The 16,392-nt window shown below is 44.4% G+C and overlaps 1 protein-coding gene across 7 annotated transcripts in view; it reads right to left on the bottom strand.

Moving 5' to 3' along the window:
• Positions 1–1,243: 1,243 nt before the first annotated feature.
• Positions 1,244–16,392, bottom strand: part of DCAF8 (DDB1 and CUL4 associated factor 8) — a 46,434-nt gene continuing 31,285 nt past the window's right edge. For 4 of the 7 annotated variants that reach the window (XM_036344155.1, XM_036344154.1, XM_036344156.1 and 1 more), the window contains 8 exons: positions 13,600–13,710; positions 9,764–9,836; positions 9,242–9,299; positions 8,638–8,745; positions 7,153–7,283; positions 3,305–3,424; positions 2,799–2,915; positions 1,244–2,209 (listed from right to left, as the gene is read on the bottom strand). In XM_036344155.1, the coding sequence (XP_036200048.1) occupies positions 2,093–2,209; positions 2,799–2,915; positions 3,305–3,424; positions 7,153–7,283; positions 8,638–8,745; positions 9,242–9,299; positions 9,764–9,836; positions 13,600–13,710 (835 nt within the window). In that variant the 3' untranslated portion in view covers positions 1,244–2,092. Of the gene's footprint in view, positions 2,210–2,798; positions 2,916–3,304; positions 3,425–5,921; positions 6,334–7,103; positions 7,284–8,637; positions 8,746–9,241; positions 9,300–9,763; positions 9,837–13,599; positions 13,711–16,392 lie in introns of those variants that run through there. The other 3 variants (XR_004973363.1, XR_004973362.1, XM_036344157.1) reach the window with 3 other exon arrangements.

Below are 16,392 nucleotides of genomic sequence, written 5' to 3' on the forward strand. Positions count from 1 at the left end.
ATGAATGATCAGGATTTTGGAGTCTCTGAATGGCTGGTAAGGGAGGGAAAGCAGTATTTACCCCCAAATCCCTCACTGCAGCCTGGAACAGGCCAGGAAAACACCCCTAACAATATCTCCCCTGCCCCATCTCCCAGGTATCACTGAGCTATGGGGCCTATTCCACCTACAACAGTCTCCAGTTGGAGCCCAAGCACAGGAAACATGGATATTCCAGATTCGATTTCCTGAAGTGCAGTAAGGGCAGGGCCAGGTGCCTATACTGGAAGGGGCACAAACAGCCCATCACAAGCGAATGGCCCACTACCGCACAGAGAGCAGTCCGCGGCGGGGGCTTTACCAATTGCGAGCGCACGGTTCTGTGCCCGCTCCATCACCTCACCCATAGCGGCAGGAGCACAGACCACTGTCAGCACACAGCCCCAACCCCGAGACAAGAGCCGCAGGAAAGGGGGCAGAAGGAAGGAGTGTCGGCAATTCCACCCTTTTCCTCTTCCCTTCGCTCCTAGCCTGTTCTAGTAGAATGTGACTGCCGCAGGATGCAGAATTCCTGGTTGAGGGTGCAAAGAAATAGCAGCAAAAGCATTTGAGGGCAAGAGTTCAACTGGGACCTTCATATGCAGTGACCAGTGGGAAGAAGGTGCCCAAGGCCCAGCCACCTTGATCAATCCTTAGAGGAATGGCCTGTCCCTCACCCCAAGATGAGATGTGGGTAAGGTGTAAAGCCCAGGCGGCCTTACCCTATATAATCTTCCATTAGGAAGATTGCTGTTGTGGGGATTGACGGTATAAAGAATCAAGCAGCTAAAAAAAAAAAAGGCAACAGCAGCTAAAGCGAAGAGTGTCTCTGTCACACATGATCCTAGGAGAGACCGTCTGCAGTGGCAGGACCTTTTCTGAAATCAAAGTTCAGTCAAGTTTTAAGGATGAGCCATGGTTAGAAGAGCCATCCTGGGAACCCCGACAAGAGAGGTAGGAGACCTGAGGCAAAGAGTTGAAGGAATTTCCTGTTTCCCCAACCCCGAAACAATGGAAGCAGGGAATGGGAAAATTGAGAATCCTTCCATTCTTGAGCCTCTCACAACCCAAGGGGTTAGTTAGCCCCAATCTCTAATGGCCATACAAGAGTAGGCTACCCCCTCCACACCGTTACTCTCCATCACTCTCTCCTGTAAGCCCCTTTATTGCCATCACAGAGAATGGGTAGGTATTTCAACTTGAACAATAATGTTAACATGATACATTCAGATTTGACTTGCTTTTTAATATATTTATAATAGATATAAAATTAGGCTTCTAACAGTGATAGGGACAGGGAGATTGCTGCCACCAAACAACTTTTTTTAAAGTAACAGAAGAGGTAACATCCTTCCTATTCTTCCTCCACTTCTGCCCCTCTTCCCACTTCCCACCAACCTCCCTCACCAGATATTAGGGGGTGATGGGATGAAGAGAAGAGAGTAAAGGATACATAATCAAGTGCAAAACACTGTGATAAGTAGAGAGGATGAATGGGTGGAAAGGAAAGTGAAGAGTGTGGGATGGTAAGGGGCTCTAAGGACTTCCCAGAAAAACAGGATCTGGGGGGGGGGGGGGGGGAGTGGCGGCGGAACGGGTGGGGAATAATATAACTGTCATAGATTTTTTAACAATAAAGGAAAAAAAGGTCAAAAACCTAAACCAAAGAGAGAGTGGAACTTCTACCACCCCCACTCTGGCTCCTTGGTACTGAACAGCCAGTTACATCCCCAAACCCCCACCCAAGAAACAAGGGAGATTAAAGAAAAGGAAACCCCACTCCTTATCCCAAACCAGGTAACAAAAAGGCTCCCTTTCCTACTCCCCCAAAAGGCTTTGGGGAGAGGCCTTTTCTACCGAGTCCTATGCATCTTCCCATGGAACCCCTTCCAGGGCTCAACCCCACTCCTAGGTACTCTGTAGGTTCACTCCTCTCTGGTTTGTCCTCCTGGGATTCTTTCTTTTATCTAAAGCAAAAAGTCCAAAGTGCGTTTCAGCTGAACGTAAGGACAGGAAAGGGCTCCCAGGCAGGATCAGGTTGGCAGCCCCAGCCCGCCCTCCTGGGTACGAGGCCTCAGGACGGCATGCACTGCACCCGGTCAGGGCCCTCCTCCTCGTCCGATGTATCTGAGGAACTGGGAGACTCATCAGAGTCTGCATCTGTGGCCCCGACCCCAGGATCTCGCCAGCGCTGTAGAATGGAAAGGCTTGTCAGTAACTTCCCTGAACGACAAACCTGGTAGATCTCAGCTATATAACTCAGATACTCTAGGCCAGGGGTCAGCAGAATTTTTCTTAAAGAGCCAGATAGTAAGTATTTTAGACTCTTGGGCCATATAGCTGTTGTAACTATGCAACTCTGCTGTTGTAGTGTGAAAGTAGCCACAGACAATACATAAATGAATGGGTATAGCTGTGTTCCAATAAAACTTTATTTACAAAAGCAGGCAATAAGCCAAATGCCATAGTTTACCCTACCCTAGGCCTCTTCTGGCATGAGAAGAAAAACAGAAGGGTCTCCCTGAGACTTATTCCTTTTCAACTCCTTCCCCACCCTCATGACCTTGCCTTTTTGAAGACATCACTGTACATGAATGGCAATGGAGAACAAAAAGCAGATGCCACCCATTTTTGCCAGTGGCTCTCCCAAGGCTACCGCAGGGCTCTGATGGGAATGCGGGACAATGAACAGAAGCCCAACCAAGACCACCCGGTTCCTCTTTAAAGCAGCGAGGCAGCGTGCACTAGCACCTGGGAGCTCCCTTCCCACTCCCGCTTACCCGGTGATGGCGTCTCTGCCTCAGGTGATGCATGAGGAACCAGAGCATGTGGCTATCGAACAGGTCAGTATGGTGCAAGCTATCTTCATCCCGTTCCCGCTTGTTCTTCTTAATCACCTGGAGCAAAAAAGGGTTAGGGACATGGGAGCATGTAATGAATGGGGACCCTGGACCTGATCAGGAAAGGCTGGTGTTCTATCCAATAAAGACTTCCCTTAGAACTGTGAAGCTGAAGTGGAGCTAGATTAGATTAGGAAAGGGTGCCCAGGTCCATCCACTGACAAGGTGGAGACTTTAAATAGAATGATTCTTCCTAAAAAATGTCCCCTGCCCCCACTCTAGCAAGAGCCAGAGGCACTTCAAAGCTTCGCGCCAGACTGGGACTGTTCCTAGAGAGGCAGGGACAGGCATGCGGGGGAGAGGGGTTAGAGCAGTGCTTTTGAATAACTGGGCAGCAGATTATTCCTTCCTATGACAACGAAGAACTTCTGCAGTCAGCTACTTACATCCTTTAGCCCTATAAGCTCAGTAGAAGCTTCAGCTGTGGGTGCCCAGATCTTGACATCATGGTCCAGGCCGCTGGTTGCCAGCACAGGCAAGTGAGGGTGGGGCTCAAGACAGTTTACCTAGTCAGGAGGAGAGGAAAGCTCAGGCTCAGGGGTATGGAGGAATACGGTTTCAAAACCACTACTCACCTTGAGCCAAATCACTATCCCTGAGCAGGGCTGAGCAGCTACTGGAAAGGCAGGCTCACCCATTATGGGGCTAAGCCAGAGCCCTGGAAGTGGAAGAAACTCTGGCACAGACTGGGTAAAAAGACCAGGCCCATTTCTCATTTCCTATGTATAGGCAGGGGTGACCTCATCCCCAGAAATAGCCCTAGAGGTGGGCAAGTGACTGGCCAAGCTTAATGCAGGCTTCAAAAAAAGGCAATGAGGTCCAGATAATTTCATTCACTACAGATTCCACAGCTCCAACTCACCCAAGACTGGAAAAAACCATCTCGGGCTTTCACCAAGTGGCAAATTTAAAAACAATGAAGAAAGCAGCAGAGAACAGTCAAAGATGTGGCACCGTTTACTCGAACTGGAGGAAGGCACAGGCTAGGAAGAGGCTGAGGTGGGGAGTGGTGGGGTAATGGAGGTACATTCATGTCTGCTTGGGAACCCTGCACATTTCAGGGGACAGCATCCTGATACCTGCCCTAAAAACACAGAAGGGCTAGCTCTAGGGTGGCCGAGGATACCAGAGCAGCTTCTTAGGGCAGCCATAGCCTCAATCTCAACCACCCTGTAGTTGTACTCACTGAGCAGAAATAAACTAGGGCAGGCAGACAGGCCTCTGGCTTAGGCAGCTTCCGCCTGTCCAAGGCCCCCCTGCCCCCTGCTGTCTGACTTGGAAACTTCAGCCTTCTGACAACGGCAGGGCCGCTCCCGTGCCCATCAGAAGTGCTGGTCCAGATGTAGCTGCTGAAACATTCCCAGCCTTTCAGTCAGGTGAAGACTAGACAGGAAAGGCACCAAGACTGAAGAAGGTGTGTGTGGTCCTAGCCATGGCTCCTCTCACCCCCCCAGCCTTGCAGCCACCCTACAGTCCAAGAAGTCAGCCCCTGGCACCAAGTCTCTGTTCTCTGGACCAACCTCCTCTGCCTCGTCTGACCTTGCAGAACAGATGAGGGTAAGCTGGGGCCGGCATGGAAAATAAAACTGACATACAGACTTCTAATCTTTTGTTTTATATTTACAAGTAAACAAAATGCTCAGTAAAGAGCCTACGAGTAAAGTAGAAACCCCATTTCCCTTCTTTGCACTCCGTATATCAGCACACTGCACTTTATATTTGGGCTCCTTCAGTTAGTGTGTAAGAGGTTCCAGCATCTAGAACATGAGGAGGCACTAGATAGAAACTCCAATGCCCAGGAACATTACCAAAAGCTAAATGACAGCTTATACACAAACCTTGAATTCACTGATCTTACCTTCTAAGTCCCTCTACTCTGACCTGGCTCTGCTTGAACAAGTCAGTAAATTTAAAAAGCACAAGGTTCTTGAGAAATTCCTTGGAACTTAAGACTAAGGACAAAGCCAATGGCAAAAGAAATAACAGATAAATTACACCACCGTACTTAAGCTGGAGCCTGCTGAAGGAGCCAATAGTTTCTGGACCAGGGTACCTGAGCACTTCACCAGACCTTGCCTGAATGCCAAGACTTATCTGGTCAATAATGCCTGAGCAGAGAAAGGAGCTCTGGCCTTAGCTGTCCTTTGACATCACCCCCAACCCTTGTCCCTGAATGGGAACAAAGAAAGGACTAGAGTTTGAGGCAAAAACAGAGTCAAGAGACCTAGGCAAATGTGGACGATCATTTCTAAGATCCCTTCTGGTTCGAATATTCTACTTGACAATACAGACCTGCTATCAGTCTGCACTGAGGCTGGTGCCTGGTGACCCCATTGCTGGGAGTTTAAGACAAAACAAAAACAAAAACAGAGGAAGCCAAGTGAGAACCACATGAATCATTCAGCTTGCAGAGGTGAGAATAAGCCAGGAAACACACTGTAGGTCTAGTCGCTCATGTGACCACCCAACACAAGCAATTACCCTCTTCATCTGGGCACCTAGACTAACCATCAAACCCTAAGAGTGGCTGAGCTGAAAGCAAATTGGCCTGAGAAGTGATTTTTGGAGAATAGCGCAGCTCTGCATCTCTGCAACGGAATTCAAGACAACAATTTATAATCAAGAAAGGATTCACTGGCCCCTTTTGACTTCCTTCTGACTACATGCCTGTTATAGAATTCTCATTAAGACTCCATTATTTTGGGTTTGTTCATTGCAGATGATAGATGAGGACTTAAGAGTAGAAAATGAAGCAGGCGGCCTAGTGGGTTTGGCTCAGTGGATGGTGCGCCGACCTGGGGACTGAAGGGTCCCAGGTTCCATTCCGGTCAAGGGCACATGCCTGGGTTGCGAGCTCAATTCCCAGTGGGGGGCGTGCAGGAGGCAGCCAATCAATGATTTTCTCATCATTGATGTTTCTCTCTCCCCCTCTCCCTTCCTCTCTGAAATAAATAAAAATATATTTTTTAAAAATAAAAAAAATGAAGCAGGCAACAGACACACCTTCAAGTTCTAGATTCCTCTTCACTTATACTCAGGCCATAGAAGTCTTGAATATCTACTGGTTCTAGGTCCAAAAAATTTACAGGAAACCAGTAGAAAATCTCAAATAGCCTCACACCAGGGCAAGAAACACACAGAGGAATGGGGTCCCGATTGCAAGAAACGATTCTAAATTATAACACCACTCTCGGGGTGAACCTCATCAGAGGAAGGCTGGGCTCTTTGCAGCTCTCCACAGCTCAGAAGGATGAAAAGGAAGAGAGACGAAGCTGACCAGCCATCCTTAGAGGCTCTCAACCAGACTGTCTTGGGTAACCAGTACAATGTAGTCTCCCAAGCAGCCTCGCTCAGATCTTCTGCAGTCCAAAAACCTGACAACAGAAAGCTATTCAACTTCTTTGTGACTCTGGGTTTTAAAAAAGAAAAAAATATATATGGTTAGCCAGATACATCTTAAGCTGACCACGCTTCACTCCCCAACTCAGGATCCTCATGCTTCCTTTGTGCCCTATCTCTATGGAGGTTGTCTGGAGAAGTCAAAGGACAAGCAGACGGATGTGATCATGGTTTGTAAAGCAGGCTGCCCAGTCATTATTTAAAAAAATTTTTTTTGACCATATTTGTTCTCTCACATATGTTGTGTGTTTGAAGCCATTTGAATATAAGCATGACACTTCACACTTAAATACTTAATATATATCTCCTAAGTACAAGGATTATAAATAGAATGCTATCACCACATCAAATAAATTTAACATTGAATGCTATTTATCTAATATACAGACCTTTTTTCTGATTTTCCCAATTATCTGAAAAATGCCCCTTCCAACTTATATCCACTGATCCAGAATCTAGCTAAGATCACTACTTAGCTCCTGGTAAGGGATGAGACATGGAGACCTCTTTGGCATTAGATAGGATGGTACCTACTCAACTTTCATGCTTTCCTTTTGCAAAAGGTCCATGCCTAGAGATACCCCACTCAGGCCAGAGGTTCTTCCCTAAGATCCATTTCTCTTTTCAATAAGCCATGTCTTACAGGGGCAAAAGATAGGAAAAGGAAGAAAATATCCTATCGAAATCTCAGCTCTCCCAGACCACACTGTCTTGTAGCTGGCCAGCCCTCTAAGACATGGTATCATGTCGTCACAGTGAGAATTCAGAGGCCCTGCCAAAACCTACCTTAATGACTGGAGAGCAGGGAGCCAGCCCACCAGCACACCATACTCACCACGCCTCCCTTGTCCCCCTCCATGAACTGAATGATCTGGCAGGATGATTTCTCCCAGAGGAAGATATGGCCGCAGTCACTACCGCTCACCACAAACTCACTCTTGGGGCCATAGAAATTGACGCCTTTAACTGAAATGATAAATGAGGGAATAAACCACATGACGGTTGGCATCAGGCCTATACATATTTACCTCAGAAGGAATTTAGTCACAAACTCTAAAACAGCTAAGAGCCAAAGAGTGCCTTTCATTTTCACAGAACTATCAAGGGAATACATATGTATAATAGTCATAACAAGAATCATGCCAGTCCCTGAGACTATTTCTATTGTCCCAAAGAGACCCAAGGGCTGAGGAGTTGGCAGTCCCTAGCAATAGTCTAAGTCTCATCACTCCACACCCTTTCAAGCAACCACAGGCCTCACTAATGCCTTACTGTCCCAATTTGAATCACCCCAGCTCTGCCTACTCCTAGACAGCTCTGTCCTAGGCCCTAGGATTTTCTTGGGATGTATACTTCATTGGTACCTTGTCAACACTTTCTTTCATCAGCTGACCTGAGACTGATAGAAGTGCACATCACAACTGCCTAAAGCAGCATCTAAACTGTGCTTGTTACCAAGCCTCTGCACAACGGGGCTCCACTCTCTCAAGTTAGTGAAAGAAGCCAGGAGTCCCAACTATGATGCCAGTCTTTACCAGAAATGGGACTGGCCCTCCCTCTGTCTGGCCATGGACTAAGATCCAAGTACAGGTTTTCCCTCTCTTCTCACCAGCTCAAGAGAAAAAGGAAAACTAACTGCTCTCTCCAAATCAAAATTATGACAGATATCTGTTAGGCATGGTAACAATAACGAAGAGCAGTGATTCCCCAATTTTCCTGTACATCAGAATTGTGTAAAGGGCTTTCAGCATCCCAATCGGGCCACATCCCTTACCAATTGCATCAGAATGCCTGGCGTTGGGAGCCAGGCACTGGTATTTTTAAAAGACTATCACATGACTCCACTGTGCAGCAAAGAACAAGACAGAACAAAAAGGACAAACTCCATTACAAACTTGGGCGAGGTACTACACCATTCCTCCTCCTCTGTTTCATTCAAAAGAATCACTTCCTCCTCCTCTTCTCTAGAAGTACAGAGTCACCCTCTATTAGGCAATCCAGTACCACTGACTGAGGAGGGCTTTCCCAGACTTCCTTAACAAGCCTTTGAATCCTGAAGTTAACTGAAACCATAAGAAAAATAGTCCAGTCTCCTTATGCTCAAACCAAATAATTGCAGAGGTGAGAGATGCCCCCAAACCCTCTCTCCTCTAGCAAAGTAGGCCCACGACAACTCCAGCCCAATTAGGGATCCCCTCCCACAGCCCTCAGTGGCAGGCAGTCTACTCCTGTAGGAAGTTCCTATTTGCATAACCCAAACGAGACACTGGTTCTCCAAGCCAGCAGACTTGGCTACAAAAACCTAGAAAGACAGCCTCACCTGTGGCGTTATTTCTGTGGCCCTTATATCTCTTCACATACTGGGCCCCATCACTGTGAGAGGAGTTGAAGAGATAAATGTCTTCATCGTTGTAACTGGCCAGGAGCTCTGCCAAGAACAAGCACACAGCAGTGAAGGCAAAGGCTGAAAAAAAAGTTGGGATCGGGAGCTGGGGGTAGGGGTGGGGCTTCTTGCCAGTAGTGCCCCCTCCTAACACCCATGTATATTAACACCCATCTTACTCGATTGGAACAGCAGGCAAGTCAGCTGTCTCAAGCAGACTAGGAACACGCTGCCACACAGGGGTAGCAGAATGCTCAAGATCACACCCATTAACTCAGGAACAAGTCAAGGCTTAAGCACCTGCTCAGGCATGTGGTCTGGACTTCAGGACAGGCCCTGTCAAATCTCATCTGCAGCATTCCACAGTGTACCTGGCATCTCCAAGGGTCATCTGCTGCATCCTCCCACTGTGTGCTCACCATCAGCAACTACTTGGAGCTCTAGCACAGTGGTGAGCACTACAGGGCACATGCCTCACTGTTCAGCAGCTTCCTAGACAGAGGGGGCATGCCAGCCTAGGAGCTGGGCCCTGCTCACGTACCTGTGCCGTCGTGGCTGTACACAAGACAGGTGATGTTTGCTTTGGACTCACTGTTCACCTGCAATAAGGAGCAGATACTGACTGATGCCCTACCCCCACCCCCATTTGTTATACCATCTTCAGGAAAAAAGTTTTCCTTCCAACTCCCCTAATGTTCTCCCAGAGATTGAGAGAAAGAGAGAGAGAGAGGACTACAACCGATGAGATGTAACCATCTCTGGGGGAGAGGGCTTTCTGTCGGCTATCTTCTGTGTGCTAGCCACTTTATATAATATATTCGTTGTCTCATTGAGCCTTACCATCATGGCACAGGCATTTACGTCTATGTTGTCAGTAAGAAAACTGACCAACAGAGGTGAGGTGACTGCCCAAGATCACAAGACGGTAAGTGGTGGAGCCAGGATTCAAATCCAGATGTCTGATTCAAAAGTCCAAGCTCTTCCCACTATACCAATAAGTTTGGGAGTAGCCTTGGGGTCGAGTCAGGGAAGCCTAGAGCCACTGGCCCTTCATGACTCTTACCAGGTGATGAGGACAGAATTTCTTGAGTACTCCATTGTTTTCATTCTCATTAATTTTCCTCTGGTCATAAATCCTATGGTGGGAGAAGCAATGAAAATGTTAAAAACTTACTCTCTCCTTCCTTCATTCCCATCAAGCACCAAACTATCTTCACCTTCCCTAATCTCTCCAATTCAAACTTTAATCATTCATTCAAATGTTTATGACACATATCATGTCCCAAGTATTATGCTAGGTGCTGAAAATACAGTGAAGAACAAGACAGCCCTAGCCGGTTTGGCTCCGTGGATAGAGCGTTGGCCTGCGGACTGAAGGGTCCAGGTTTGATTCAAATCAGGGGCACATGCCTGGGTTGAGGGCTTGATCCCCATTGGCTGGGAGGGAGGTGATGATTTTCTCTCATCATTGATGTTTCTGTCTCTCTCTCCCTCTCCCTTCCTCTCTGAAATCAATAAAAATATACTTAAAACACACACACACACACACACACACACACACACACACACACACACACACACACAAGCTCCAATGTCCACACCCATCATTCTCCTTCAATCTCAGAGCCTCCACAGCTGCTCTTAATCTCGTTCCTCCAATAACTTTGGTGATTACTCCATTCTTAGCCTCTTCCTCATCACTGTCTGTCCATTTTCTAAAAATTCTCCTTCTACTGATTGTCCTTTCCTTGGAGTCAAATTACAAAAGAGTAATCTACATTCAATATTTTCACTTCCTCACTTCCTATTCACTTCTCAAACCATTCCCACCTAGCTTTGGCCCTCAACTCACCACTGAGCTCCTCTGGCTAAAGCAGGGGTGTGCAAACTTTTTGACTCAAGGGCCACAATGGGTTCTTAAACTGGACCGGAGGGCCGGAACAAAAGCATGGATGGAGTGTTTGTGTGAACTAATATAAATTCAAAGTAAACATCATTACATAAAAGGGTACGGTCTTTTTTTTTTTTTTTTTTTTAGTTTTATTCATTTCAAACGGGCCGGATTCGGCCCGCGGGCCGTAGTTTGCCCACGGCTGGGCTAAAGTCATCAGTAACCAAATTGCCAATGCCAACAAGATACTTTTCAGGCCTTTCTCTCTTGTCCTGACATGTTCATTACTCCTTCACCTAAAATACGTTCTTTCCTTGATGTCCAACCACTCCTCAATGTTGTTCATGGGCCTGTCTTTCTTTGTCTATCCCTTAAATATTGACCTTCCACAGAGGTTTAGTCTTAAGTTCTCCTGACTCTATATAAGGAAATTTTAACCTAGCATCTTAGTAGTATGTGAACATCCAGAAACTGTACTTATGTGTATTTTCCAGGGAGAAGGGATCATATTTCTCCGTATATACTCAAAGAGGCCAGAGATTCAAAGGGAGGTGGGGGAGAGAAGTCTGATCAATACTTTCCATTAGTGATCAAATTCCATTATCAATGCTTTCACTACCTTCTACGAACACGTCTCATAAACCTGAATCTCCAACCCAAACTTATTCTGAGATCCAGATTTATATCTATGTGCCAACTGAAGTTATACTGAGATGCCCAAGAGTAAACTCATTCTTTCTTCTAAAATTAAACTCATTCTAAACTTACCCTTTCCCCTAAATCTCTGTTAATGGCATTATCCTGAATTTAAGTGACCAAGCTAGAAATCAAGTACTTTCTCTCATATAGAACTAATTTCCTTCCTGTCAATTAGATTCCCTGGGTGAATTTCTTGACTATATCTACTTTCTCCACCCTTAATCAAATTTTGCCTACGTGATATGTAGAATCCTTCTAAACCAATTTCCTTGCTTATACTGTCTCCAGTTTGGAATTATGTCTAAAATGCAAAATTTTATATAAATTTCCTGCTTAATTATCTTTAGTGGTTTTGTGCTTTCTACTAAAAAAAGTCTAAACTCCTTAGTATGGCTGCCTACTACTTCTCAAAGATCCCATACATTATACAAAACAACAAATAAAGACGACGCTTCCTTGAACATACCATGTCACATCTTGTTATCTCTAAACATACTGTCCTCTCTACCTGAAATACTAACTCCCCACTTGTCTTTAATGCTTCCTCAGTGGAATGGTTTTTACTGCATTTAAGGAGTCTGATCTGAGTTCAAATACTAACTCTGCCACTTACTAGATGAGTCATACTGGGCATATTAGTTCATATTTGTAATCCTTACGTAGGTTTCTCCAGAATCCTTTCTGAAGGCAGAGACTGTCTAAGTATGTATCTAGCACACGGCAGATATTCAGTAAATGCTAGATAAATGAATCAATATATGCTTATATTCTCAACAGTCTCTTGCTTAATATCCTGCATAAAGAAAATATCCAGGAAATGTTTGCTAAAGGAACCAGAGAAAGAAAAGAGGAATAAGGCCCTGGCCGGGTAGTTCAGGTGGTTAGAGCGTCATCCCAATATGCCAAGGTTGCGGGTTTGATCCCTTGTCGGGTACATACAAGACTCAACCAATGAATGCATAAATAAGTGGGACAACAAATCTATGTGTGTCTCTCTCTCTCTCCCCCCACCTCTTCCTCTCTTTCAAATCAATAAATACAAAAATTAAAATAAAAAAGAGGAGATTGTTGTATTACCAATTACTACTCTTCAGCAAATGTATATTACCTGCTAATCAAATTGTTTTCTTTCTATATTAAGTCTAAACACAGCTCTCAAATGTCACTAAGCCATCATAAACTTCAGCAAGTCAGTAAATTAGTAAAAAATGCTTAATATTTGGTTGTGTGAGCTATTCCGTGTTCCCTGGTATCTAACACTCTTTGTCCTCCTTCTTTCATGGGGAAAGCCTTATTACCTTTCTTCCCCTTTCCTATAAATAAAATTAATTTCAGAATATAGTTATAAAATGTGCTCTCATTGAAAGAAGATAATGCTTTTCACCCACCATCAGGAAAGGAAAACAAAGTCACTCAATTCTCTAGGGATCCCTTCTCCTCCTCCTTTTCAAACTGATAATCCCTCAGCAACAAAAGAAATATAGCCCTAACTGGTTTAGCTCAGTGGATAGAGCGTCGGCCTGAGGACTCAAGGATCCCAGGTTTGATTCCGGTCAAGGGCATGTACCTTGGTTGCGGGCACATCCCCAGTGGGGAGTGTGCAGAAGGCAGCTGATCGATGTTTCTAACTTTCTATCCCTCTCCCTTCCTCGCTGTAAAAAATGAATAAAATATATTTGAAAAAAAAAAGAAATACAGAGTTAAAATAGGCCAATTGGATAGGGATGGAGTACAGTTTATGGCTAAGGGCCAGAAGGGAACTAATTAATATACCTGGGGATTGAATCCATGAAGTCCATTTTCCTTAGGATATACACCTACCTTAATAGCCAGTGTTACAACAGATATTCACAGTAACAAAAATATCACTACAAAGAAATATGGTTCAAGGCAATGGAAGCCAAAAAGTTCTGAGTTCACACCAAGCACTCCGAAGTCAAATCATTTCTGTATCATAAACCAGCATTCAAACTTCTAGTGCATGTTAACTTATATATGAAAATGGTGGGGGTTATTTACTAATACAACACTTGGGATTATGCCTTAACTGCTATGTGGGAACCTTGGTCAATTCATCAAAGTTCTTTAAAACCTGATTATTCCTATGTTAAACCATCCCTCAGAGACTGTCACATTAGGGAGCAGAATACCCACCAGGAGCTAAACTCTTTTGGAAGAGAGTAAAAAACTCAAGATGGTGGCTAATGGATTCCTAGGCAATTCATACCTTTCCATAGGGACACCTGATAGTACAAAATGCATCAGAGTCTCAAACTCTTTTCAAAGACACAGAAAAGCCACAGACTCACCTTACAAACTGATCTCGTCCACCCACTGCAAACTGGTGAGTATTGGCAGGATTTACATAGATTGTATACAGCCCCACTTTCTTCTCTTTCTCTTTTGTCACCACCAGCTTCCTTTAAGAATAGAAAAGCATAAAAGTTATATCCTCCCAGATACAGATGGTCATGGCAAGTGACAGCAGAGAGAGTAATGTTTGTTTTGAACATAAGACAAAAACCCCTTTCCCATATATTTACTAAGTGCTACTTTGGAGATGGAAAAAAATGTACTGAAGTCATTTTTCTGGTGTTCCTCAAGAAGCGTAAGTGAAAGGTATATGGAAGTATTGTTCCTCAGGTAGTTCTCAGGTTAGCTGGGATCCAATATGATAACCTAACATTAAACAGACAATACTATCCACATCTCCCCATCCTTCATTCATAAATACATATTCCATATCACCTGGGAGCAGGGAATGAGGGGAAGATGAATCACAAAACAGTGGACAGAAAAGACCTTAAGATCAGAATCTATCTCCTAGATTCCAGAAAAGTGTCACTTACAATCCAGTGTTTAAAATGCACATAGTAGCCCTGACCAGTCTGGCTCAGTGGATCAAGCATTGGCCCTCAGATGGAAGGGTCCTGGGTTCATTTGGTCAAGGGCACATACCTCGGTTGCAGGCATGATCCCAGACCCTGGTCAGGGCACATGTGGGAGGCAACCAATTGATATGTCTCTCTCATGTCAATATTTCTCTGTCTCTCCCCCTCCCTTCCACTCTCTCTAAAATTCAATGGAAAAATATCTTTTGATGATTAACCAAAATAAATAAATAAAAATGCACACAGAATGACAAGCCACAGTTTTCTAGCACAGAGGCAATCCAAACGAAACAGCATTCTTCTTCCCTTATCTGAAGTAAATTAGGAGAGGAGATTCTTACGAAGATAGAGCTGTTTTATATATATATATTTTTTTTCTTTAGAGTTAGCATATAATATTATGTTAGTTTCAGATGTACAACCCCATGATCAGACATTTATATAACTTACAAAGTGATCATGCTGAAGAAAGCGGTGTGGTTTTTTAAAAAATATATATTTTTATTGATTTCAGAGAGGAAGGGAGAGGGAGAGGGAGAGGGAGAGAGAGATAGAAACATCAATGATGAGAGAGAATCATTGATCGGCTGCCTCCTGCACACCCCCTACTGGGGATTGAGCCCGCAACCTGGGCATGTGCCCTTAACTGATATCAAACCTAGGATCCCTCAGTCCTCAGGCCAATGCTCTATCCACTGAGCCAAACCAACTAGGGCAAGATAGCGGTTTTCAAATCTGGAAAAAAAATATCTAAATTATTCGCCTGGTTGTACCACCAAAAAAGGGGATCCTTAGCAGGGCTTCTGGCTCTGAGGAAATACTATGAAATTTCAGTTTTACCCAGAAGATTCTGGCTTTTAGCCATAATCTGTCCCACCTTAAGGGTAGCACTATGAATCCTCTTTCCAGATCTCAGTATCCAGTCAAATATGACATCATAAAGATTAGTAAATTTACAGAAAAGGAAAGACATGAAAGGAAAGAACTGGGCTTTAGCTTTTGTTTTTAATCTAAGCTTTTGCTCATTTCTGTTGCTATGGAAACTGAAAGAAATATAATCATGACAACCAGTTTTTTGTAAAGAAATGATTTTTAGCATCCCCTCAGCCAAGACCTGCTCCAGGCAAAGTGGAGAGATTATACTTGCTTTGAAAAATCTCTGCAGTCTTCCATTAAAAGAATAGTGTACAGAGGTCATTAAAAAGGAATGTCATTAGGGAAAACACACACACCCTCAAAAACACTAGGCAGAAAACATATCAAGAGTTTCAGGAACCCACTAGCAATGGAGAAGAGATGGTGTTAATTGGGTTTCTGACAGGGAAAAAGAGCTGCTCCTTTTCACAGGACTATCTTATTTCCTCAGCAATTTGGATTTTCAAAAGGGTCAGGCAAATATAAAGGTTGCCACGTGGAAGCAAAATGAAGAAACTGTAAGGATTATTATAAAATACTGGCTCTACTGTCATGTAATCCTGACAGAGCTTAATCTTTCTATCTTGCAATTTATTTACTTAAACAATTCTCTCTTCCAATGGATAAATGCACAGAGTACCTTGAGCTCTCTGGAGAACATGTAATGGTGCTATAAAAATGATTCATCAGCCCTGGCCGGGTGGCTCAGTTGGCTGGAGCATCATTCGGTACACCAAAAGGTTGTGGGTTCCATTCCCAGTCAGGGCACATATGGGAAGCAATAGATCAATGTTTCATTCCCTCCCTCTCTCTCTCTCTCTCTCCTTCCCTCCCTCCCTCCCTTCTTCCCTTTCTCTCTCCTCTCTCTCCTCTCTCTCTCTCTCTCTCTCTCTCTCTCTCTCTCTCTCTCTCTCTGTCCTCACCTCTCTAAAAATCAGTAAGAATATATATCCTCAGGTGAGGACACAGATTAATTATGGCAGAGGGAAGCAGCATACAAAAGAAACCATATGAAACAAATCCACTAAGTTTTGTCTTCAAATCTACAACTTTTTAAAGAGCAGGTATGTTCCACACTTGTGCACTGCTGGTGGGAATGCAGACTGGTGCAGCCACTATGGAAGACAGTATGGAGTTTCCTTAAAAAACTGAAAATGGAACTCCCATTTGACCCTGTGATCCCACTTCTAGGAATATATCCCAAGAAACCAGAAACACCAATCAGAAAGGATATATGCACCCCTATGTTCATAGCAGCACAATTCACCATAGCTAAGATCTGGAAACAGCCTAAGT

Source organism: Myotis myotis, unplaced genomic scaffold (assembly GCF_014108235.1).
Source record: "Myotis myotis isolate mMyoMyo1 unplaced genomic scaffold, mMyoMyo1.p scaffold_m19_p_18, whole genome shotgun sequence".
NCBI lineage: Eukaryota > Metazoa > Chordata > Mammalia > Chiroptera > Vespertilionidae > Myotis > Myotis myotis.